Source organism: Scleropages formosus, chromosome 14 (genome assembly GCF_900964775.1).
Source record: "Scleropages formosus chromosome 14, fSclFor1.1, whole genome shotgun sequence".
NCBI lineage: Eukaryota > Metazoa > Chordata > Actinopteri > Osteoglossiformes > Osteoglossidae > Scleropages > Scleropages formosus.
In genome coordinates this window covers 12,358,796-12,384,480 of record NC_041819.1, presented here as the reverse complement: position 1 = coordinate 12,384,480, position 25,685 = coordinate 12,358,796, and the positions used below count along the sequence as shown (strand labels likewise).

At 44.6% G+C, this 25,685-nt stretch overlaps 2 protein-coding genes across 2 annotated transcripts; one reads left to right on the top strand and one right to left on the bottom strand.

Annotated features, from left to right (window-relative positions):
• The first annotated feature begins 5,357 nt into the window (after positions 1-5,357).
• LOC108920039 (alpha-crystallin A chain-like) lies at positions 5,358-8,677 on the top strand. The gene is made up of 3 exons (XM_018728490.2): positions 5,358-5,665; positions 6,748-6,870; positions 8,247-8,677. The coding sequence occupies exons 1-3, from the start codon at positions 5,468-5,470 to the stop codon at positions 8,454-8,456; spliced, it is 531 nt and encodes a 176-aa protein (XP_018584006.1). The 5' UTR covers positions 5,358-5,467; the 3' UTR covers positions 8,457-8,677.
• Positions 8,678-15,598: 6,921 nt separating this feature from the next.
• LOC108920086 (serine/threonine-protein kinase SIK2-like) lies at positions 15,599-25,214 on the bottom strand. Its single transcript, XM_018728586.2, has 14 exons — positions 24,917-25,214; positions 23,905-24,121; positions 23,519-23,635; positions 21,101-21,164; positions 20,613-20,774; positions 20,227-20,351; positions 19,942-20,065; positions 19,523-19,728; positions 19,103-19,243; positions 18,888-18,995; positions 18,554-18,779; positions 18,110-18,358; positions 17,788-17,947; positions 15,599-17,663 (listed from the first exon to the last, which is right to left on the bottom strand). Exons 2-14 carry the CDS (start codon positions 24,037-24,039, stop codon positions 17,225-17,227), a joined length of 2,256 nt encoding a protein of 751 aa, XP_018584102.2. The 5' UTR covers positions 24,040-24,121; positions 24,917-25,214; the 3' UTR covers positions 15,599-17,224.
• Between the last annotated feature and the right edge of the window lie 471 nt (positions 25,215-25,685).

Genomic DNA, 25,685 nt, shown 5'->3' with positions numbered 1-25,685 from the left:
TTTCACTGACATTTACATTTATTCATATAGCAGACTCTTTTCTCCAAAGCGACGTACATCTCAGAGAAAATACAATTTGTGCATTACATTAGGAGAAAGAGAGACATAGTTGCAGACGTGTGATTCTTAAGTAAACTTAGTTTGTTTCTTTCCACTTTATGCACCGTTGTATTGTCACTATAGTATGTATTCCTCAACACTATCTGTCTAAAATGATTTAATAACAAATTAAGTTTAATTTGTGGCTTCAGCCTGTGTGTGTGTGTGTGTGTGTGTGTGTGTGTACAAACTTGCATTCACAGTGGATTGTCCCAGGTGCAATTAAGGACAGCTGCTGCAGGCCTTTAAATGGTCCTTAAATAATCATTTTGATTTCCAGTTGTAGATGTTTCAGTTTGTCTTGTATTACTAGTATTGTACATGATTGCAATGGACTAATAAGTAGGAAATGGGTTCCGGTTTGTATGGAAAACCATGCATACAATCACAGGACTTCCTGTTTCTGATGACTGGATAATCTCAGCACAAAGACGTATGGTGTGGGTGTATTATTGCAACTATTCACTACCAGTTGTGTGAGGAAGAGGTGGGATAAGAAGTACAACACACAATCGTACGTGTATGGAGTTTGATCGCTCTAAATACAGTGAACTCTCAATTCATTCATGTATCAGATGTTCCTGTACAACAAATGTTTGTCATTTAAAGACTGTACAACTTCTAAGAGAACAATGCATCCCAAACCAGGTGTTATGTCATGTTTTTGGTGAATGGTTTCAGTACTTTTGGAACCACATTTGAATGCTGAGCCCATGGAAGACAAAGTTAATGTTTACAATTTTGCCCAAATAAATGGTGGTTTGCTGTCATGCCATTTCAGGTAAGTTAAGGCAAATCCATACAGGCCTTCGCTCACGGCAGCATGACATACCAGTAGCTAAGGGGCACCAGCTTGCTGCACCTGTGTATCTCCAACAGGGGGCATCAAAAGAGCAATATTTAGAACTCACTGATATGGCGCTGGTGGCACAGTGGGCTGGACCGGGTCCTGCTCTCTGGTGGCTCTGGGGTTCAAGTCCCGCTTGGGGTGCCTTGTGGTGGACTGGCGTCCTGTCCTGGGTGTGTCCCCTCCCCCTCCAGCCTTACGCCCTGTGTTGCCGGGTAGGCTCCGGTTCCCTGTGACCCCATATGGGACAAGCGGTTCCGAAAATGTGTGTGTGTGTGTGTGTGTGTGTGTGTGTGTGTGTGTGTGTGTGTGAGAGATATGGCGCTTTGGACAGTTAATGCATAACTTACAGCAAAATGTACACAATATGTTGTATCCACAATTTTGTCACTAATAGAATTGTACAAATAATCTGCAACTGGCATTTAGTTCACTGTGCTGTTTACTTTGCCCTGCGTCTCAGGTGGGGACTTAGCACCTGCTCTGACAGCCTGATTTGAATTTTGCAGTCCTCGGAATCAGATGTTTAGCTGAAGCTGATTGATTCTTGTCCCCTGAGTCATGCTTGCCCTGCAATGCCACATGCACGTGCTCCTCTGGTTCATGGAAATTACCAGAAAGAGGCCATTTGCACAGTTACTGGATTGAATGTACTCTACTGTTGCACTTCTGGTGGTTCAAAGCAGTGTTCAGATTAGGTGTTTCAAAAATTCTGTTCTTGTGATGCCCACAGAGCGGCTGACATTCAGCATTGTCCTGTCAATAAGACCAAGTACCCTACTGAGCTGATTCCATACCGATTTCCCCCACATACTGATGGCTGTTCCTGCAGCTATCACTGTGTATTATATTATTATACTCTGGGGTAGGGGTAGCTGGTAGTGTAGTGGTTTGAATTGCTGCCTTTAGACCCAACGCTTACAGGTTTGAGTCTCACCTCCAGCTGTAGTACCCTTGAGCAAGGTACTTACCCTTTATTGCTCCAATGAAATTACCTAGCTGTATGAATGGGTAAAAAATTACTATTTTTAATTTTTTTTTTTTTTTTACAATTATAATTGTAAATGGTTTTGACATTGTAAATTGCATTGGAGAAAAGTGTCAGTTAAATGAAATAATGTAAGCCTAAATATTGAAAATCAGCTCTTGGAGGAGCATCAAGGAAAAAAACATGCATATGTGACAGCTGGTAGCATAGTAGTTTGAGCTGCTGGCTTTGGACCCAGAGGTTGCAGGTTTGTATGTCCTCTCTGGCTGTAGTAGCCTTGAGCAAGGTATTTACCCTCAGTCCCTCTTGTAAAGTTACCCAGCTATATAAATGGGTAAATAGTTCTAGGTACCTTAACATTGTAAGTTGCACTGGAGAAAAGTGTCTGCCACATAAGTAAATGCATGAGCCAAGTGATTAGAATTTAGCCACAGACATCTTACCCCTAAACTTGATGACAGGGCAGAAGTTTGCCAGTGCTTAACCCCCATTACATCTGCCCCTGCTTTGCGACAATCTACCGCTTGTGCATTCCATGCTTGTTTGTGATACCACTTTGGTCTTTGGGCTGGAAAAAAGGCAGCGCTGTCAGTTTTCCATAAGCCTCTTTTCAGAGCTCGGGAAAAGCCCTTCAGGATTACATCAACACAGTTGTCATAAAGCCAGCTTGGAAGTCAGTAAACTCGCACCCAGTTCACCGAGTCGGGGGCATCTGTGCTGAGGACCTGAAATCTTGATACAACCTATTTAATTCGTCCTAACCCAAAGGTTTTCCTAAGAAGGTTCAATCGGTCATATTTAGTTCTGATGAATTACACACCAGTCCAGGGACCATAAAAAATGCCATCGTGTTTCTTATGTTAAAGCACGGTAGTAGTTGTTGCTGGAAGAATAGAATACTCTTCATCAGCCAGTAGGTCTCAAGCAGCCAAGATACTGGATAAAGTATTCAGAGAGTGCATTCATACACACCAGACTCTTCTGTAAAAGAATACAGATTGGAGGACATGGCAGGAGCAACGAAAACGCAGATGGGAGGTCATCACTGGAAAAGTCCATCCATCCATCCTCAATAACCAGTTTCCTCTGCAGGGTGCTCTTTGTCCAGAGTCTATTCCAAAACCATAGGCTGCTCGCAGAGACTCTGTATGGGTCACAGATTGGAAGATCATAATGTTTAATTTTCACTATCGTTTCAAGTTTTTCAGTGTGAGATGTTTTGTTTCGTCAATCGGATGAGGCCTGCATGGCAATGTTACCTTCAATAACTGAGCATTTAGTATGCTGTGAAAGAGTATTTTCCCCCCCTCCTGATTTCTTCTGTTTTTGTGTATATCACACCTCTAAATCGTTTTAGATCTTCAAACAAAATACAACACGAAACAATGGCAACCTGAGTAAACACAGAACACAGTCTTGAGTTTTTTTTAATTAAAGCAAAAAAGTTATCCAACACCTATCACCCATGTGAAAAACTAATTTCCCCCTTAAACTTAAAATCTGGTTGTGCCACCTTTAGCTGCAATAACTGCAACCAAACACTTCTGATAACTGGAGATCAGTCTGTCACAGCGCTGTGGTGGAATTTTGGCCAACTCTTTTAGTTCCGCCATATTGAAGGGTTTTCGAGCATGAGCTGCCTGTTTAAGGTCCTGCCTTTTTGACCCCTTCAGAGGTTGATTTACTCCTATGCTTTGGATCATTGTCTTATGCATTAATCCAGTTGCGCTTCAGTTTCAACTTATGGACTGAAGACCAGACATTCTCCTTTAGGATTTTCTGGTAGAAAGCAGAATTCATATTTCTCTCAATTATTGCAAGTTGCCCAGGCCCTGAAGCAGCAAAGCATCCCCACACCATCACTCTGCCACCACCATGCTTGACCATAGATATGATTTTTTTTGTGGAATTTGGTGTTTTTTTTTACCTGATGTAACGTGACCCATCTTCTAAACAGTTCCACTTTCAGCTCATCAGTCCACAGAACATTCTCCCAGAGGGTTTAGAGGATCATCAGGTTTTGGTTGGCAAAATTCAGACAAGCCTTAATGTTCTTCTGGGTTAGCACTGGTTTTCACCCTGCCACTCTTCCATAGATGCCATTTTTGCCCAGTGTCTTTCTGAGAGTGGAGTCATGAACAGTGACTTTATTGATGCAAGAGAGGCCTGTAGTTCCCTTGATGTTGTCTTTGGCTCTTTTGTGACTTCCTAGATGAGTCTTCGCTGTGCTCTCCGTGGAATTTTGGAAGGTTGGCCACTTCTGGGAAGGTTCATTACTGTGCTGAGTTTCTTCCATTGGGAGATAATGGCTCTCACTGTGGTTCTGCAGTCCTAGAGCCTTTGAAATAGCTTCATAACCCTTCCCAGACTGTGGTATTTCAAACACCTTCTTCCTCATCATTTCTGGAATTTCTTTCAACTTTGCCATAGTGTGTTACTGGGTAAGACCTTTTAACCAACTTCATGTGGCTGAAAGAGTTCTATTTAAGCGTTGATTTGATTGGACAGGGCTGGCAGTAATCAGGCCTGGGTGCGTCTAATCCAGCTGAACCCCATTATGAATGCAGTTTCATAAATTTGGTGAAATCTGCTATGGGGGCAAGTACATTTCACACAGGCCCAGTTGGTATTGGATAACTTTTTTCTTCGATAAATAACATTATCATTTAAAAACTGTATTTTGTGTTTACTCAGGTTACCTTTGTTTTATGTTAGATTTTGTTTGAATTTCTGAAACAATTTAGTATGAGATATACACAAAAACAGAAGAAATCAGGAAATCTGTGTCTCTGGTTTACCTTCGTTTACCTGAAGGCCTTGTGATGTGGAGCCTGCCCTGTTTATGTTCTTGTAACATAGACAGTCTCTCCACTGGTCACTGTACATCTAATCTGTGTTCACACATCAAGAAATGCATAGGTGCCCGATGCCTTTGTCAAAACTCTTCATGATTTTAAATAGACAAAAGCAGCTCGTCATCCTCAGTACTTGTTCAGAATAGCCTGCTTTCTTTCAGTCGTTGACTTAGAAGAAATGGCTGCTGAATGGTTGCTCCCCAATCTGGAGGTGTTGTCACTTTGACAGCCAGGTCCTGGTGCACACCTGGTGCACACCTGGTGCACACCGTTACACTTGAATCTTGTTGCAAGAGCTGCAGAAACCCCTCTCCCCATTGTCCCCCCGTTCCTCGCTGCCCTGTTTATTTTGGCAGAAGCCGGTTACTGGCATGAAGTCCAGACTCTAGTGGGCCAACCAGGCTGCTGTCGTCGGGTCACGGCACCGCCCTGGCCCATTCTGCTGACAGCACCGCTGCTGCCATGAGATAATTCCATTCCAGAAAAATCCAGCCTAATGCCCCTCATTTTTTGGGGCAAGTATATATAGAGGGAACAGCAGAGGGAGAAGAGACACCCAGCCCTTGGGCTCGCTCTTTCTTCTGCCCCATTCCCCCGTAGCTCAGCTCGAGCCCTCGGCTTGCGCCTCTGTCGCTGCCAGTAAGCACCCGCACCAGGAGCCCATCCAAGATAGACACCATGGACGTTGCCATCCAGCTCCCGTGGTTCCGCCGTGCTCTGAGCCCCTTTTTCCCCCCCCGCCTCTTTGACCAGTTCTTTACCGAGGGCATCTTTGACTACGACTTCTTCCCATTCTCTTCCTCCACCATCAGTCCCTACTACAGACATTCGCTGTTCCGCAGCTTCCTGGACTCCTCCAGTTCTGGCATCTCTGAGGTACGAAATGTGATCTGCAATGACGTTTTTAGCTGCAGATGTGGAGCACACCACATGAGAGTAATTACTAGCTTTGTCTTCTCGGTGTCAAATTGTCAAATTGTCTTGGCTTTGCTTTACTGCCTTTTGTTAATTTTCCATTGTTTATTTTATCCAAAACAAAATCACTTCACCACCCCCTAAAATTATGGGCAGTGTGTCACTGAATTTTTTTCTCATGCTCTCTTTTCTGAGGCACGTTCAGAGTCTCCAAAGAGTCACATGGTTCTTATTTTTTCTCTGCATACCCTTTGTAGCTTCGTTGAACTGGCTTTTGTCAGCAAAAGCACATCAGTCAAAACTCACTCACTGTCTTTTCAGCATCTGCAAAACCAGGTTTCTCAGCATCGATGCAATGAATCATGGGTCATCACACTGAATCCCTGGGATCTGAGCAGTTATTTGACAATGTGCTAAATAGGTGCGGGAGCATGTGAATATTGCAAAGCGAAATGCCTGAAAATTACACAAATTTATAAAATGCACTTCATGGCTTTCAGTAGACCTGCATTTGGAAAGAGAACGAGGTGAAGCAGAGGTAGGCAGACTGTGCTCCTGATATGTAGAACATGAAACAGACACAACGTTGTCCATTAGGAGGAGTTGCGTAGACTTGAGTCCATTCCGCCGTGGAGCACTAGTCTATTTTGATGCAATATTATTCCGTAGAGGTAAAAATAGGCTGAGAGCTCAGTGTGATGAAGCTATTGGAAATGTCTTGACCTATAATGTCATCAGACCATGTAATTTGTCTGGCTCGGGGATGCACATCAGATACAGCCATGTGTACATAGTGCTAATGGACTTTAGGGAAATGTATGGGTACTAAATCAGAAGTGTTGGAATTATTGTCAGTGAAAAACAAATGCACTGTTCATCATGGACTATGAGAATTTGCCAGAAAAAAATCTGACCTATGATCTTGAGGTCGGTGATTGCGGTCTGACCATCTGTAATTCTATATTTCATTTTTATCATTTCTCATTTCCGATAATCCATTTCCACCAGCTGTGACCTGCAGCAATCCCTTGTGCTTCCCACAGGTGAGGTCTGACAGGGACAAGTTCACGGTCCACCTGGATGTGAAGCACTTCTCCCCTGATGAGCTCAGCGTTAAGGTTCTGGACGACTGCGTGGAGATCCACGGCAAACATGGAGAGAGGCAGGTGAGCAGCCGGTTGGCCCACCGCAGCGCAGCCGGCACAGATCACCCGGGAAAGGCGTTCTGTTCCATTCTGTTGCTGCAGACGAGCTAATCCACAGCAGCGTGGGCAGCTCAGCCCTTGGGGTCTGTGGGGTCATCTGGAATACGTTTGACACAAACCAGTCATCATCTGACGTAATTGTCCGTTAATCTCATCTGGCCCAGTTTTGAGGAACTCTAAACAAGTGAGATTCAAAGCAGCCTGCGTTATTGATGAGCTCCAGGGGATGCTGGCTCATTGTCGCTCTAATTCATGCTTCGCACCTTCATGCTGCAGGTGTCCAGGACCTTAGAAGTCATTCAGTGGTCTAGTGGGTCTTCTCAGTGAATCACGTGAGGCTGGCTGAGGGATCTCTCCTGCTGCTGTGTGCGCAAAAAAGGGCTAAATTTCTGGTCCCAGACTCTTCCGTTCTCTCTGAGATGTCCTTTGAAAACATTTGTAGCCGTTATCAACACGAGAGCAGCCGCACGTCACGTGTGTGTGGGTGCGAGACAGGGGGGTTTCTGTCCTGCGGAGCAGAGGCCCTGGTTAGAAAGCAGACGTAGCATGAGAAGCGGTGCCGTCATCGCCTGCCGCCTCCTCCACACCACTGTATCGGGGCCACGTTTGCAGACAAATGACTCCAAAGTGCGCAAATAAGCCGCCACACTCATGCGCATCAGGCAAATCCCAGCTGGAGACCGACTCCTCGGCAGATAGACGCTGCGCACAGCGAACGCACTGTGGCAAGTAATTGGATTTTGTAGCGCGTACAGTAACCAGTACAAATGTGACGCAAGTCATCCAATCAAGGGTGAAAACAGTTTTCTCATGATTTTTTTATTCCTATGTAATTACTGCGATGCTATAAATCAGACAATTGCAATGATTCCCACAAAAGCCTCACACATTCCTCTGTGTGTGTGTGTGCGTGCGTGTGTGTGTGTGTGTGTGTGTGTGTGTGTGTGTGTGTGTGTGCGCATGCTGCAAACAGTAGATGGCACTGGATGCTGTAATTCCCCGTTAGACAAATAGCGTGACGCTGGTATTGGTACTGTGTCATTTATTTACTATTTCAAGTAGTCCCACAGTCTCCGTCTTTCCTTCTTTCAATTGGAGGCTTTTTTCTTTATTATGGGATTTTTTCAGTGCATTACTTCTGCATGTTTAGAGTCTCCAAACCCTAACATGATCCATAGATTAATTATGAGCAGACGACACTGGACACCGACTGGTCGACCAGTCTTTTGTCCATTCGTGTCCTTGTTTTTGCTACTCACATTCCCATTCCGCTTCTTTCTTTTGTATCTGTTCTTTTTCTGCATTACAATCTTCCTCCCTACTCTGCTTCGATCCAGGATGATCACGGGTTTATTGCCCGTGAGTTTCATCGCCGCTACCGCCTTCCTCCAAATGTGGACCAGACAGCCATCACCTGCACACTGTCTTACGATGGGCTCCTGACCCTCTGCGTGCCCAGGGTTTCCTCGGCAACAGACTCCAACCGCGGCGACCGCAGCATCCCCATCACCCGTGAGGACAAGCCCAACTCGGCTGCCTCCTCTTAGGTGGACGTGGCCCAGAAGCCAAAGGGAGGGGCACAGGTGCTGAGGGCAAAGGCAGTGACAGATGTGTGTGCAGGTACACCTTTACCACATCAATCATTCCTCGTCCCCTGACGCCAAGAGCCATTCATAGATGTCAGCGCATGTCTAGCTTCTTATGTTCTCTTTTTAGCAATAGTCATTACTATTAATACATCATTAATCATCAGAGTCATCGTCATTATGATGATCTGCTCCGAGAATGGAATGAGAAGGATGGTATTTGAGATCCAAAGGAAAAGGAGTAACCATGTGTGACACCGCTGAATCCAACCCTTGTCTGCCTTAAACCCAAGAGACAAAGGAGAACTGAGGTGGAAACCTGGAGAACGACTGGGGTTCTAATGGGTTATGTGCACTCGGCTGTTCAGTCTCACAACGTGTTTCAAGATGGACTCCATCACCGCTACCACCCACCCACCCAGCTTATTTCACACTTGTATGCCTTCTTCCACCCCCCTCATCTTCTACTTCATGCTCTGTCACACTGACATCTGACAGATATCTGCTAAAAAGTGAATAAAGCTATAAAAGTAACATAAAACACTTGTGTGTGTGTCTGTGTGTGTTTCACTCAGTAGTTTGGAGAATAACAAGTGAAGATCTGACAAAGTTATGGAGTAGGTGAAAGCCAGAAATCAGCAAGTAATCCTGGAACTAAGTGTAAAATGAGGCTTTCTTTGCGCTCCGGGACCCTAGATTCCATCATTTTGATCCGATTTTCTTTTTTCTCCTTGGGTGCATGTGGTTCCTTAATACTTTCAACACTGTTTGACTTTGTTAATGTTTAATAAGGCGAAATGGCCTCGTTTCCCGAACGTAGCGGTCCCATGGGGTGTTAACCATGACATCAGCACATTCCAGAGGCTGTGTCACCCAGACGGTGACACCATCCCACCCAGAGCTTAATTTCCTGAATCCCTTTTCCCAGCCATGGCTAGTTTCACTCGCTGTGACCTTAACTGCCCTGTTCAGTACTGATTATCTACAGTGTGGAACAGGCCTTGAATTGGAGCCACTGAAGGGGTTATTGGTAGTTTAGTGCTTGGAGCTGTTGCAGGTTCAAATCCCAGCCCCAGCTGTAGTACCCTGGAGCAAAGTACTCACCCTAGAAACACACACACACACACACACACACACACACACACACACACATTGACTGAAACTGCTTGTCCCAATCAGGGTCACGGCAAACCGGAGTCTAACCTGGCAATGCAGGGCACAAGGCTGGAGGGGGAGGGGACACACCCAGGACGGGACGCCAGTCCACCACAAGGCACCCTAAGCAGGACTTGAACCCCAGACCCACCAGAGAGCAGGACCCGGCCAAACCCGCTGCACCACCGCACCCCTGTCACCCTAGAAATACTCCAGTAGAATTACCCAGTTGTGTAAAGGCAGGGTAAGGAAGCATCAGCTAAATGAATAAATGTTAGAGCACTAAGATCTTTACTGTACATAGCAGCGACTCAAAGTTGATGACACAGAAGGACAGTTTTGATGTCTTTTTCTTGGTTATCGACACCATGACTTCTGCTACAGTAGAGCATTTTCCTGACGGGACAGTGGACTCAGTGTTCGGCAAGAACCGGAACGGCTGTGCTCTGCACAGGGTATTGGAGGGAAACGGACTCTGGACTGACAGCTCCAGTTGGACAGCGGCTCTACATCCCCTTGTGACCCTGGGGCCAAACTGAATCACCGCCGCAAACGCAACGTGTCACACACAGCAGGCTCATGTTGCTGCCGCGAAGCAACATATGACTAGAACGATTTGTAATTATCTCACAAACATGTCACGGGTCATTTGGACCCACCTCCCTGCTCAGAAAATGCGTTTGGAACACATTTTGCCCTTGGTTTAATAATATATTTGGTTTTATAATATTATTTAAAAAAAAGAAATTGGTAGGAGGGTATGAGGATTTGTCTATCCCGTGTTTTATGCACCTACTTGAACGATGAACCTCGGTGCAGCAAGTGGTAGGTAACAAATTAGGTTTACTTAAGAATCACATGTCTGCAACTATGTCTCTATCTCTTAATGTCATGCATAAATTGTACTTTTGCTAAGATGTACATCGCTTTGGACAAAACCATCTGTCCAAATGAATAAATGTAAATGTAATGTAAATGGTTTAGGTTAATGATTTCAAAGGCAAAATAACTGGCTTACCCTCCGTGACCTTGGAACTACCAGTTCTTAGAATGCAGCTAGTTTAAGTATAACCTATATTCATAAGCATTTTTCCAAAAAATTTGCCCCTTTCTTTTCCACTCATTTCACATCTTTGCGAACAATCAGCTGCAGTCCTCCTTTTCATCGTTTTTCACGAGCCCTAACAGGATCGGCTGTATCGTGGTTTCAAAATGCAGCCAACTGAAAATTTCACAATACGCTGAGTATTCATGTCATCGTATATTTTAAAACATGAAGCCCATAGTTCAGAGACGGTACGCTTTTTCTTCGAAGTCAGAATTTTCCTTATTTGCAAACAGAACATTAAATTAGTGAGAAAATCAACTCCATGTCACCTTATTTCTGAGTATGTGGGAAGCAGAAGATGCCTTGCCATTTTAATGCAGAATGTGTCAGTGCTTCTGCTGAACAGCACTTCTGCGGTACTGTAAGCCTACGGAAAGGCATGGGTGATGCTGAACATAGAGGCAACGCACACCCTGTATGTTTACGCACATGGCGCCTGATGACCTCAATCTGTGTTTGTAGTGTGACCGACGGCAGTCCATTACTGTGTCATGCCATCTGTAGACATCATCCGCAGTTCCCCCCCGCGTCTTGCACAATGCGGAGACACGTCAGGGGGGCAGATGCATCATGTGTCAGGGAGACTGCGATAAGAGCTCTTAGACTGAGGGCAGCAGTCAGTAAAGCGCTGAGCCAACAGACTCGGAGGCACGGTGTCAGTGTGGAAGCAAGGTGTCCTGTTCCTCCCTCCCTCCCTCCCTCTTTGCAGTCATTTCAGAGATCTCACAGCACGTACTCTGAAAGTGATGTGGAGGCGGGTTGTGGGGGGTGGGGGTGGAGGACTGCGGGGGCCTGCTGTTTAACTGTGTCGTGGGAATGTGAGAGCAGAAACGTGTCGACTGAACAAGCCCTCACCGCATTGTGTGTCATGCGGGGAAACGGCGCAGTCTCTCAGCGCACGAACGGACAGCGCACCTCTGGGCTGGGAGAGGTCGACCGCTGCGGCAGACTGAAATATGGTGCAGGAAAAAAGTATATGTGAAAAAACGGGCATGACTCTGAATTTTATTTGCTGTTTTGAAACGGCTGAATCCATAAGGGCAACTAAAATGAACATATGTTGTTTCTCTGCACTGTATCTAGTAACAGTTTATTATTGCTGAGCTTCCAAGCTTCCAAGAATAATAATAATAATAATAATAATAATACAGAGGCTTTGATAAGAGGTTCAACACTTAAAATGACAGCAAACTTTCAGTGACATCACTTAACAAGGGATTTCAAGGCTGTACGTGGGTATAATAGGGTGTCCATAGCCGGAAGGAGCCCTTGAAATACTCTGGGAAATTCAGTAAGATGATTAAAAGTTTACATGCTATTGCTAAGTAAAAGGGACTTGGGGGAAGGGGGGGGGCAGTGCAGCAATCCTGACTGACTGGTACAAGGCCTGAGGCTCTTATTAATGTTGGTAATGCAAAACGTGAGAGTGTTAAGCCATAAGTTAGTAATACACACACACGTTTTCAGAACCGCTTGTCCCATACGGGGTCACGGGGGAACCGGAGCCTACCCGGCAACACAGGGCGTAAGGCCGGAGGGGGAGGGGACACACCCAGGACGGGACGCCAGTCCATCGCAAGGCACCCCAAGCGGGACTCGAACCCCAGACCCACCGGACAGCAGGACCGCGGTCCAACCCACTGCGCCACCACGCCCCCCAAGTTAGTAATATGTTTTCTCATATTCATTTTGTTTCACAGTCATATTCTGTTTCAGCAGAATATGAATGTGAAACAAAATTAATATGAGAAGCACTTTAGTAAACTGAGTACAATAGCTGTTTTTTGCTCACTTTGGTATGACAGTTGAAGTAAACTGGATTTCACCAGCACAAGGGATCACAAAATTTCAGTTAGAGGCAGAGTAGAGCCAAGTACTCTGACTGAACACTGACTGAGCACTGACCGAGCACTGACCGAGCGCTGACCGAGCACTGACAGCACCGATTGAGCACTGACTGCGTACGCCAGCTGTTTACACACACCCGGCGAGGAGTCGGGTGGACAGGCACCTTGCTGACCACGCTGACTATTGCGAAGCTGGCTGAGACGCCAGGGCCCCGGCCGCCGGGAGGCAGCACACTCGCAACACCCCACACCTAGACGCCGCGGCCCCGCCGGCTCCACGTCGCTCTGGCTCCGACGGGGACGAGGAACGTGCCGAGAAATCCCAGCGTGGAGCTCGCGGCCGCCGGGAGCTCGAGGGTTCATGCGCAGACTGGGCAGCGTTGAGCCCGCCACGCTGTCTTACAGCTGCTCCCCGTAAGGCTCTGGGAACAAAGGAGGCCGAGCTGGTTATTCATTATATGTGGACGTTGTTATTGCAGCATCCTGATAATGTAACGTGTGTGCTGGGGAGAGGTGGGGAGAGCAGGAGAAAGATTTTCTCTCAGCCTTTCAGGGTCAACTGTGAGCGCAATGACGCACGTAGTGCCCTGGAATGCTTAGCGCTAGTTAATATTGTACGCGAGGCACTGCTGTTTGGCAAAACATTCCAGCGGAGCCCTTTTGTGTTCAGGTTCACCGAGCAGAGCCGTGCCTCTTTATCTCTAGGTTTTTTCCACGCTCCTTTGAACGAAGGCTTGCGGAGAGCACGACGGCGGTGAATTAAAACGTTCGGTGCGCAATACCCCAGTGCGGTTTCCTTCAGTGTCGCGGGTGAGGCCCGAAAGGTTTGTTTTCTTTGAGCCTCGCACAAAACGTACCGTCAGCTAACCCAAATAATTCTGTCGCCGACAATTTATTTATAATTATGCACGGGGTAGCAGGGAACCACATTTCTGTGCCTCTCCCGTTCAGTCTCACTTCCTCCCTGTTTTCCCGAATTTGCTTCCTAAAAAGGACAACGTCACCCGCCGAACCGTCAGAAGTAAATGAATCCTTCATGGGTTTTCTAATATTTATGCTCATGTCCCACGAAAACACTCGCAGCATAATGCACAAGGACAGAAAGTATCATTTTAAGCGGACGAGTTCCTTCCCTCATTGAGCTGGAAGGGCCGCTCCGCACACGTCAAGGTGTTCGGTGGCGTCCGTTCTCAAAATGGCAAAATATTAAGACACTTGCTTTCTTTAACTTATTCAGAGACCTTTTGAGAATTGCATCACTTATTGATGACTGATGAGAGTTTAATGACTTTTGCATTCGTCAGAAATTGGAAGGATAACGCATGTAAATTTTTTGTGACGTGTTATGGTGTAAAAACGGTGCTAGGGCTGGGAATTATGTGCTTTTTAGGTGAGGATGTCAGCAATTGCCACATCAGGCCTTTCTCGTTCGGAATTACAGATTTAAAATAAATAATTAATGAAAATTAATGCAGTGACCTTAAAAAAATCTGAAAAATTTAACGTATCATGACAATTTTATCCCGCACATCTCGCAAACACGGTTGTCTGCTTGGTGTGTACCGTCATTACTGTATAAGAATGGAAAAGTCTGGAACGGAAAATTTTCGGTGACCTCTGGAAATTAAGTGCCATGGGAAATAATGTCAGATAGAGATCGTGCAATTTCAGGGAAAACCTTTGTCTTCTTAACAGCCGTAACCGCCTGTATGGACTGGGCTCTAGAGAGGCCTGGACTCAGCATCTCTCATTTGTGTACTGCCTTTGGTGAAATCTTGACAGATTACTCAGTGTTTTCATAACAGCGTCTGTGGTGTTTGACATTGATACATCATTCACCCACACACTTCCTTCGGTGAGTCCGCTCAGTGCGGGTCCTCGACCGTGAAGAATATACCTTTATATGAAATTTCTCACATAAAGTTATTTCTAAAGGGAAATGCCGTACTTCTGCACAGAATAACAGTGATGAAGAATAATGACGATGGAAGACGAGAGCACTTTTTTTGTTCAGAAGAATCACGCAGTGGTGGGATGAAAAGGCTGGTTTTTGGAATCCATTGTGGTACATAAGAAGGAAGATGAGCTTTCTGCCTGATGAGGCTGTTCACCTCAAGCATTTTTACTCATATGCAATGAGTAATGGCATTAAGTGATGGTCACTATGAAACTTGAAAGAGGTAGAATTTCATTTTTTGGTGTGTATCACACATTGTTTCATGTTTTTGTTATTCCTGTCATAACCTAAACATGAGTAGTTGACCTTTAGAGTACCAAAGCAAATGATGAGAAACACTGTGATATAAACACTTCATATTTCAAAGTAAATTTATTTTAATAAATAGCAGCTTAAATAGATCAATCTCGCATACAGGTACACAAGACAACTTGGAAATCAGAAAAACATTTCTGTAATGCAAATGACAAAACAATGAAAAAATGACATTGTTCTGAACGTAAAGAACACAAATGTAGTGTTTCAATTATTCCTCAGTCAGAATGTAATAAAGATGCATCACTCTAAGTCAACAAACAGTCAACAAAAGAAACACATATTAGAGATGAAAAAAATAAAGTGCATTGCTGAAATAGCACAAATATGGGAGCTGGGAGTATAGAAGAACTTCTAGCTCATGGCTTCACAGAAAGTCTCTGCTTTTAAGCTGAGCTAAAAACAACTTTCAACGCGTATAGCTGGTTTACAATATGTCATATTTTTGATCATTTCATCATTGTATTTATTCAGAAGGCACAACCATTACTGGAAATAACACTGATAATAACGTCATTTATTAGAACTATTTATCATGGAAGACAAGGAGTTACCACTACAGGGGTGTGGTGTTTAGAGCAAATTCAGAAAAATCATTTGGTAAACAGCAAAATGCAAAGTGCAAATCTTTTAAAAGGTTCCATGACAAAATATAAATACGTGATGCATGGCAATAATGCTTTGTGAATTCTATTGCTACACATGGTTTTTTGATTATCTGAAAAGGGGGGGGGGGGGTAGAAAGTACAAACCAATAGATCAGTAACAACTGTAATCTATCGAATTGATATGGGCTGTCACCCTGAATATCTAACACTGGATGTATGTTTTACAGACCAACCCCACTGTTTCGCAGGATTTCGAGTAGTTCTCTATAGTCTGTGTAATAGAAAGCAGCATTTATGGACACGTAGACCCATCTTTGGCTTAGTCTAACGCTGTTGTATTATTATAAAGCCATCTATATGAAAGGCAACACAAAATGACCTTCATCCTACTTACGTCTGCAACCAATGACTCTTCCTAAATGTGTTTTTATTATTATTTTTGATCATTCAAACAAATGTTTTTCTTCCGTTACTCCTATAGACACAAAAACAAAAATCTGAAAGACAAACGTAACAAGCGCAGTAACTTTGCTTCCTATCCTTCTATTTTCTTGGTGTCTGCACTTCATTTTGAAATATTGCACATATGCTACGTCAGTGTGCTACATTAAAAAAAGCTTTGTTGCAAACAGTGGCTAAAACAGGAGCGATTTTTAAAAACACTCAAAAAAAATTAAGCTGAACTGCAACAGGCCACACTAAAAGGGTGAACTGCAGCAATTGCAAGACCACTGGGAGATCATGCAATGTACGAGGAGGTAGATATGCTGGAAAAACAAAAGCGGGGTAGTGGTCAAAGCAGAAAAATATGGGATCTGTTGCGTCTTTAGTCCCGTAGATGTTCGGATAAGCTGCAGGTCCTTTCCTGTTGCTACACACAGAACACCAGGACAAAGCATGTGGATGTCACTGAACCAAATATACCGCATAGAGCCGGGCAACAATTCTGGCGTCTGCAATTAGTTCTGTTCCAGACAAAAAGAAAGCATATTTGTTCTCACTAATTATGCAGCATTTCTAAGGCCTCTGTGGTTTTACTTTGTGTTACCCAAGCTTAGCTGTTGTCTGTACAGTTTCCAAAGAGGAGTCAAAGGACTAATTTACAAGGTTTCGGAAAAGCTTGGTACTGCATATTTTAGACATTCTGTATCGCTAACAAAGACCAACTTACAAGCAAGGAAGCTTTGGTTATTTGCAACAAATGTGAGCTAAATTAATCTAGGTTGTTCTCAGGGGTGCAGAATCCTCCTGCATTCCTCAACTTCATAAGCCAGCAAACAAACCGATCGTCTGTGCCATCAGTATTATTTCTAATGTACAGTAAGCAGACTGGTCAGTGTTTATAGTGAGACCAGTGACTGACACGTACCTATTGCATGGTAACCTTCTGAGCCCCACATCCCAGTCCAGTATTGCTTTCTGAGGGTCGGGGTGAGGGCCTTCACAGAAGTTTCATTATTGCTAGAATCGCATTAACAAAGACATAATATATATGAATATGTGAAAAACAACTTATCACTTGTAGTCTGTTTTTTCTTTCCTTATTTCTTTCTCAAACACTGGCACTGGAAGAATCAGTCTCCGGTTCCTTTCAGAACAATCCTACTGTCCAGAGCTGTGGTCTGCTCAGTCTTCCTCCAGGTGAATAGCCTTCACTTTACTCTTCTTCCATTTCAGTGTTGTATGAATGCGTTTGCCAGTACTCCACTTCCTAGAGCAGTATTCCAAAATGTGTCTCTTTACTTGACCATCAAACAGCTGCTGAGCTGCTGCTGTCTCACATTTCCAAGCCTTTGCAGCTCCGAGTCTCGGCTGGGTGCTATGGCCACATTCCAGCCTACCTGGTGGGGCAGGAAGGAGAAATGTGCTGGGAGCTGAGGTCGTGCCTGGCCCTGGGGGCGATGACTAATATGCAGTTGAGCCTCCAGAAGATGGGCGGCAGAAGCCACCGGGGACAAAGATGTCGAGGAAGACTCTACAGACTGCTGCCAGAGGGCGGTCTGCATGTTAAGAGGAGCAGGGCAGTGAGGAAGTACCTGCTGGGGCTCAGTCAAATGCGGGGGTGTGGTGGGGGGGTCAACAAAGACAACGGTCGGGCAGAAGAGGCCAGATGATGGGGTCGACTTTGGTTGATGTGAAGACATGGGCTGTTTCTGCTGGTGCTGCATCTGCAGCATTCTGAGGAGGAACAGAAGCGAACAACATTCGGTATTGGGAATTTCACAAGTAAAGGGATCGGTGCAAATTCTTCGGACTTGAGTGTGGCTAAATATGGATAAAGCTGACTGGAAGGTGCCCTCACCTTTGCTGAAGCAGCACCTCCTCCAGTAGACTACGGTGCTCTCGGGCACCAGTGGAACCGGGGGCACATGCCTGTCTGCCCAGACCCTTGATCTTGTTGAGTCCCAAAAGACCATTGGCACGAGTAGACTTCCTCAGATGCTGGCGGAATGCTCTTAGACCTGGAGAGCCAGAGAAGGCCCAAAGGAAAGTGTTTTGATGGTCAGCCTACAAGCAAAAATCCATCCCTTCTGGCTCTTAATTCAGAAACAAACAGAATTTGTTCCTGCAGAAAATACCTTGATTCAGAGATGATAACAGAGTTACTGAGCATGGAGACTTACCCTGTGTGAGCGAGGTGTCTGAGGCCCGGCGGCCCTCCTGAAAGTTGGCTCCAGGGAGGCTGCCCTGAGCCTGAGGCAGCAGGTTGGAGGACTGTGTGAAAGGCATCCCTGTGGTGGCAGGGGAGCCTAGACCTCCAGCAGAGGTCAAGACAGAGGACAAAGTTGCACTGCTGCTGGAGCAGGATGAGGACTTCAAGCAGCTGTCCGAGGAAGCGCCATCCGAGGGGCTGACAGAGGACACCACGATACCTGTGTCGGGAAAAAGATGCATCAGGAAAAACACAGGGGCTCCTTTATGTGAACGGCCCTGAAAGCAAATGGTTTTTTTCAGGCTCAACTTTTATTTTACATTTGGCAGCATTTGTTGTGGCATCCACTTAGTCAGATAATCTGACAAGCCATGCTTCCGCACATAATATGTATGTTTAAATGCAGCACGCTTACAGGGAGGTGTGCACTGGTGGAAGCGCGCTGAAACCTCGGCCAGGGTATGTCTGCGGGAGGTGGTGCTGAGTACGTGGGCAGGGGAGGTTGATTGAAGCCCCTCGTCCTCTTCCAACTCCCGAGGACACACCTCTTCGCTGATAGTGGTGTCCAGGAGGCTGCTGGGTGAGATGGAGCGCGTGCGTAGCAGCCCATTGAGGCTGGCCTCTCCGGGGAAAACCACTCGCTGGGGAAAGAAGGCGAAATTTGCATGAGACACTACATGCACGGAAAGAAAAGCGTTGCAGTCACTGAATTGTCCACCAGACCCCAAGGCCTGGAACAATCAGCTCACCTGGAACAAGCCGCTGGTGCCACACTCCATCTCCGAGTGGATGGGAAGGTTTTCCTTAGCTGGGAACGGAAAGACTGTCCTAAAGCTCTCAGAAGGTTCCACAACTCCCTAGCAAAGAACGGGATAAAACCGTGAGCAAACTCCACACAAACCTTGCCTCGGCTGAGAGCAGTACAAATATGATGCAAACCACCACACTTGCTAAGTTACCTCACCTCTGCGGCGGAGGAGTCGGAGGCACTCCGCAGCCAGTTCCCACTCTGCCGGCCCAGCTGGTGGCTGCGATGGTCCTTCACCCTCTCTTGCAGCAGGTAATAGATGGCGGAGAAGTGGTTGTAGCTACTGTTCTGAAGAGACTGCAATGGCAGGCAGACGGAGGGAGTCGTTATGGCTACAGACAAGTGTCAGAGGATTTGCCTCATTTAATTCCCACACTAATCCGTTCTTGGACCACAGTGGGAACTAAATTAGCTGTTCTGGACTGTATGGACTAGAGAACTCTTACTTAGCAGAGTATAAAGGGAAGCTGTGTCTACCGAGGTGTCTGCAGCACAAACAACTCATGCGTACATCAAGTACAGTTTCTTTAATGGCTCAGTCCTTTATATATACTAAGACCACACCAATCCTTGTACCTCAATGGTCCTCTGCCTGTCGATGCCCAGAGTCTGCATTATTCCCAGCACCGACTCGCTGCAGTCACTCAGGTTGGAGTTGTATGGAAGGACATGACAGGAGGCTGCCGGATCAGCCAACATCCAGCGGTGCAGTTTAATCTGAGAAATGGTGATCCGTTTTGCCGGGTCTACCACCAGCATCTTCCGGATCAAGTTCTCACAGTCTGGAAAAAAAAAAAATGAGATGAAAAGGATGAATCTAGGATCCAGAAACATATCGGTGCCTGCTTATTACTGGTTGAGGATATTTTCCTCTTAAACACGTGTGTTTTTGTTTGCTTTGCAGAGATGTGCTTGCACGTGAGTTGGCATTCCTTGAAAAACATCTGTGTGCCTGTTACCTACATCAGAGGAGACCACAGACGACTCGTGCATACCTTGTGACATGAAGAACGGAATTCGGAATCGACCCTCTGTGACTCTCTGTCTCAGTGCAGGAAGGCTGGCACCATCAAAAGGGAGGGACCCACACACGAGCACGTACAGTACCACCCCTAGACTCTGGTGGGGAAAGGAACAATAAGGAATTATCATCCACTTTAGACTTTCTTTAGTGACCATTTATCAAGGCACTTCAGAAAAGCAAGCCAAGACATAAAGTGCTGAAAAGTTACAGCTTTGAGCACGGTCCTAATGCTGCAGCATGTCTACAATGATCCTACCCAGATGTCCAGCTGAGGTCCCTCATACTCCTTCCCCTCAAAGACTTCCGGCGCTGCATAGGGGGGACTCCCACACCAAGTTGAGAGGGGTTCCCCAGGACTGTAGAAGTTTCCAAAACCGAAGTCTAGAAGAAAAAGGGAAATGAAACTTTTTCATTCCTCAACCAGAGTTTGGTTTCTCTTCCATTTAGCACTGGCTGAGTTACAGTTACAGTGTAACGTAAATCAACTCAGCATTTCATAACACTAACGGCCATGATAAGAAATCACGTGTTGTCCACGTTTGCATCATCCACCGCAGTCCTGACTTTACCAACGAATTGCGTATCTTCAGCTGGAAGCCCTCAAGCACTCATAAGCATTCATTCACTAACAGACTTTTGTACCTGCCAGTTTGATGTTCATGTTGGCATCCAGAAGAAGGTTCTCAGTCTTCAAGTCCCTGTGGACAATGTGGTGCTCGTGGCAGTACTCCACCGCTGTCAAGATCTGCCAGAATTTTAGCCTTGCCTCTTCTTCACTCATTCGGCCATTAGAAGTCAGATAGTCTGCAGCGGGAACCAAAATTACAGATTACTTTAAAATTCAAAGGTCTTGGCATAAATTGTTAGCCTGGAGAAGATCACTTTCGTTTGTTTTATTTTGAACTCACTAGTGTAATAAAACACCTTAAACAAGACCGGGCAGATCATAGCACTACAAATCTCTCTGCTATGCAGCTGCTCAGTTTATTCCTTTAACGTCATTTGACCACCTGCTGCCTCGAGCTGAAGAGTGCGTCAAAGCAGGCAGTTACAAGACATCCATTTACTAAACAGCAACGTCAGCTATGAGAGAAAACATGGTGAATGAGGTAATTGCAATCATAACTTACCAAACATCTCTCCATTTTTTGCATATTCTGTAACAATGTACAACATGTCTTTTGTTTCCATTACCTATAAGACACAAGACACAAAAAAATACTTAATTTTTAGTGACGTGTACATAAACATGATATTTGTATATTTACATATACTTCAAAAATGTTAATTTTACACTATATGTTTAATCATTATGTAACTGAATACACACTTTCTGCCCCTTTTTAGTAGAGACCATAGTTTCCATACTATCATTCCTCTTGGTCCTTGGAGTGTTTACATGCAAGCCCCAGCTTGTTACAAGAACAAGGGCAAACTGAAATAGAACTCGGCGCTACCACAAAAATCGCAACTTCCTGCTCCTTTCCCAGAATTTCTGTTTTACAAGAAGACTACAATTTCATAAAGCCTTGGGGATATGAATGCAATATACCTAAACCAGATGCATTAAGGAACAAAAAGGGGAAGGTTTGTACAGAAATTATTAATAAATGTTCCCTGTTCATGCTGAAAAAAATAATACAACTGAAAAGAGAAGTGTATACTTCGATGTAGACAGCTGACAACTTCCCTGTGGCAGACCTACAAATTAGTTGCATGATAAATGTATAGGAGTGAAGTAAAAAGGACACCGATGACAGATGTCTTATCTTTGCATTTGCAGGAGGGTATAACGTGACTCTGTTTCATAGTTTGGCTTTTCAACTGTAATACGAGAAAGAGGCAAACAGAGGTTTCTCAGCATTCAGGAGCTAAGCTGACCTTCAGGGTGAGGGAAATGGTTTTTTCTCTGTCTGGAGTGTTGGACTGTTTTGTTTAATTTATCTGTTGACCACGAAGAGAAAACATGCATGCAAAAACAAAGCGCAGGGGTTGATGCCTGGTTAATCTGGTTCTTGCTTTCCACTCGAAATCCCCAGAGACTCAAGAGCTGGGCAAGACTAAAACAAAGCCTGAAGTGCTTGACCTTGTCTGCCCAAATGGGTGTAACGCTCGTGTGCCGAGTTACCGTGCTCAAATGTGACCTTCTCCAACAAAAGCTGTGGCGATACTCAGACAAAATGACATAATGCTTCCTGGCAGCTAAAGTCAGAATTTCTTCTAATAGAAACTGATTCGTCAGACGAAATGTACCTAAATACTTGCTTGCCCGAAAGGCATTTCCCTGCAATACCATGCACACACACGCACTGCCTTCATCTCTGTCACGGCTGACCTTCGAAATGGCATGCATTTGTAAATTTGGCCAGCTAACCATTTGGACACTTTCAGCAAAAATATGAAATACTATGCTTTTAAAAAATAATCAAATGTCAGAAAACAAAAAAACAAAGTCCTAAGATTAAAAGCATATAAAGGTCTTACTCATTTAAAAATAATCTGACTGCAATATTACAGCATTAAAACATTACTGATGAGGAAGTTAGGTCTGTTGATCTAAAAGAAATCTGGAGTTTTTCAGTACCACAACTGTAGGATTTGTTGTTTTACGTTTGAAACCTCAAATAGAGTACATGAAATTCTTAAATTATTAAATTCTCAAACCTGAATTAAAAACACATTTGGCAAGGCATTTGAGAGAAAGGCTCAGTAGGCCTACTGTAAATCATTATCAATAGTAAAATGTTGTCCACGTGCACTCAGATTCACGTGATTTCTCTGACCCACACTGCACTTGCAGCTAATTGAACTGGACGTTCAAACCTATGAGTCGCTGATAATCCAGGGTAATTAACACTCTCTCCTCCACACAGCGGCTCAAACATGAAAAGCCAGGGAAAGGGCAAAGGGGATTGTATTAATTCCTCTTTGCAGTTCTGCAGACCATTTCCTGAGAAACCGTTTCAGACTGGCAGCCAGACATCAAAATCACACACAGCTTTAGTTCGAGAGAATTGTTGAAGAACGTGAACTATCAGTCAAAAATAATCCGCTATTAACAGTACTTAAGACAATACAAAGAGTCATCGTACATACAGTACATATAGGCATCTAACATGAATCCTTTTGGATAGGTTCACACTATTTAACATTAAAGCAAATTTCATTTGCTGGCAATGAGTGTAGAACTTCAGGGCTGTTTTCAGCTTTCATTTGCTTGATCTCACAAATAAAAACCACCACGTCGAGACTGCAGATGACAGATATGATATCGGCATGTAAAAACAATATCAGCATACAAAAACCACCACGAGTCGAGACTGCAGATGACAGATACGAGATCAGCAGAACTATCATATTAACATTCCTCTGTATCTCTCCCTTTCGTAGCTCAAATGTCACCTGATGAAGACATTTTTGAGCCCTTCCCAGCACTTCGAAAATGCCCCTCATGTTCCCAGCAAAGGAAAACCAACACACTATTTTTTGTCACATGCTTTGCCATTTCCATTCTTGCACCATGATAAAACCAGCAAGTCCTGAATTACCTGGTACAGCTTAATTATGTGGGGGTGGTTGAGAAGCTTCATGATCTGCACTTCTCTGTAGATCTTCTCCAGGTTTGACGGATTGAGTCTCTTTTTATCAATAATTTTGATGGCGACCTATATGACAAAAAAAAAAAAAAAAGAAAATCACAGCAATTACTATTGCCCTTACTGTTGCCCAGAAGCAAGATAATAGATAATAGAAGTAGATGTGAAGATGTGACATCTATATGCATAGCCCACATAAAAGTACAACTATTAAATATGTAAAGCTTTCATTTAGATGACGGTTTGAGTTCGACAAGTAAATCTTGCAGAACTACAAGTACGGATAAAAGCAAATATAGGATGTATTAAATGGCCACTGGGATGCAAGGAGAACATACCAGTGTCTTGGTGACTTTATGCCTGGCCAGCTTCACCACGGCGAAGTTTCCTTTGCCCAGAGTCCTTATGATTTCATAGAAGCCAACCTGGAGAGGCCTGCAGTGCGACTGACTGCCTTCAGGCATGATCACCATGATCACACAGTGCTCTGCTCTACCCTGTAAAATGTCTCAGTGTTCTGGCCTGTTGGGATGGATTGTCTTTGCCTTCCGAAACCTGCGTGTGAGAATAAAAACTGTGCATCAGGCAGGAGGTTCTATAGGCGCAGTCACACTCACACCATGGGCACCTGAGTCTGACTACATTTCTTCACACCACCTCAGAATGAAAGCGCTCAACAGGCACGAGTATTACATCACATCCCTTCCGATTGGGACCACACGCAGCGCAGCGACTGACTTCCCGAGCGACTCGCCGAGGGTCCGCTCCGCAAAGCCAGAACATATTCAATACAGGACACTAAGTACTGTCAGCAAATTTCACATTTCTCTTCCATGACGACTCCTTAGATCAGAAATTTCCTCCATATACACAAAAAAAATGTATGTACTCGAAAAGCGCTGTGTAGTCTAGACAATTGCACTTATTATTATCAGTAACAATTACTCCGATATATTACTGATCCACCAAATAAATTGTATTTTTTTAGTCGAATTTACTGCATTATTATTATAAGGTGTTAACTAACTGCAAATAGTTAATGAAACTACAATAGATATCGCTACCGAATGGGAAACTAAAGACTTGTCGTAACGGTAAAGAACACCACGAAATCACAGATGAAAAGTAAAGGAAAATATTTATTTAAAGAAACGAAAACGTCCGTTGCGCATTATGATTATATAAATATATTCGGCTTTTCGTAAAATACAACGCACAGAGTGTGTAATTACAGTAATGTTTAGCAATTGAAAAGAACTGTTACTTAGAAAAAAAACTGGCAAAGTAATTCTTTAAGCATTTACATTATTACTGCGGTCGAGTAATTTAAATAAAATAATGTTCACTCACCTTAACGGACATTCGAAGACATTTGATTCTAATTTCTGAAGGAAGCAAATGCTGCAGCAGCAATATCAATATCCACAGAGTTCAAAGTTTGACCAACAAACTGTTTCGGCCCCGAACTTTGCACCTATGTACAAAGAGTATAAAGCACTGCTCTGATTTGATTTTCTCAAGTGCGTGCAGTGTATGTAGAGAGTTACATCGCAGGCTTCTTCGCACCTACAACGCATTCCAGCGCCATGCAGCAGCCTGCGCTCGGCTCTCAGTTGAGGAACTCTGGCCCCTCCCTCCGCCATAACAAATTGATACCCACCTCATTAACGTCACACTGGCGTCAGAGCTTCCAGCGGGCCGCGAGGCCGGCCGAGAGCGCAAGGCGCACGTTGCCCGGCAACTGCGCGGCGCTCGCACGCTCTGACGCTCGCGGTGATGGAGCGGTTGCCTGGAGATGGAGGCGATGACGTAGGTAGGACAGACGCGCGACCACGTGATTTTCCTTTCCAAGCTGTTATTGTTGTAAAGCCGGGTTGTATCGGCTGACCCTGCTGGAAGGCTTTCGATTTTTTTTTTTTTTTCCTTTTTCTTTTTTGAGGTTCAGGTTTTTATGCTCTCATTTCTAATGGCTGACCTCCGCGGGTGCGCGCTTCTGCTAAACGATGCGGGTACTTTATTTATTATAATGAAACTTAACGTCTCAAATGTGAAAATGAATAGGCCTGTTTTAACATCAGCAGGCTGTGTTATTTCGCACAATCGTTTTTATGCAATGCAT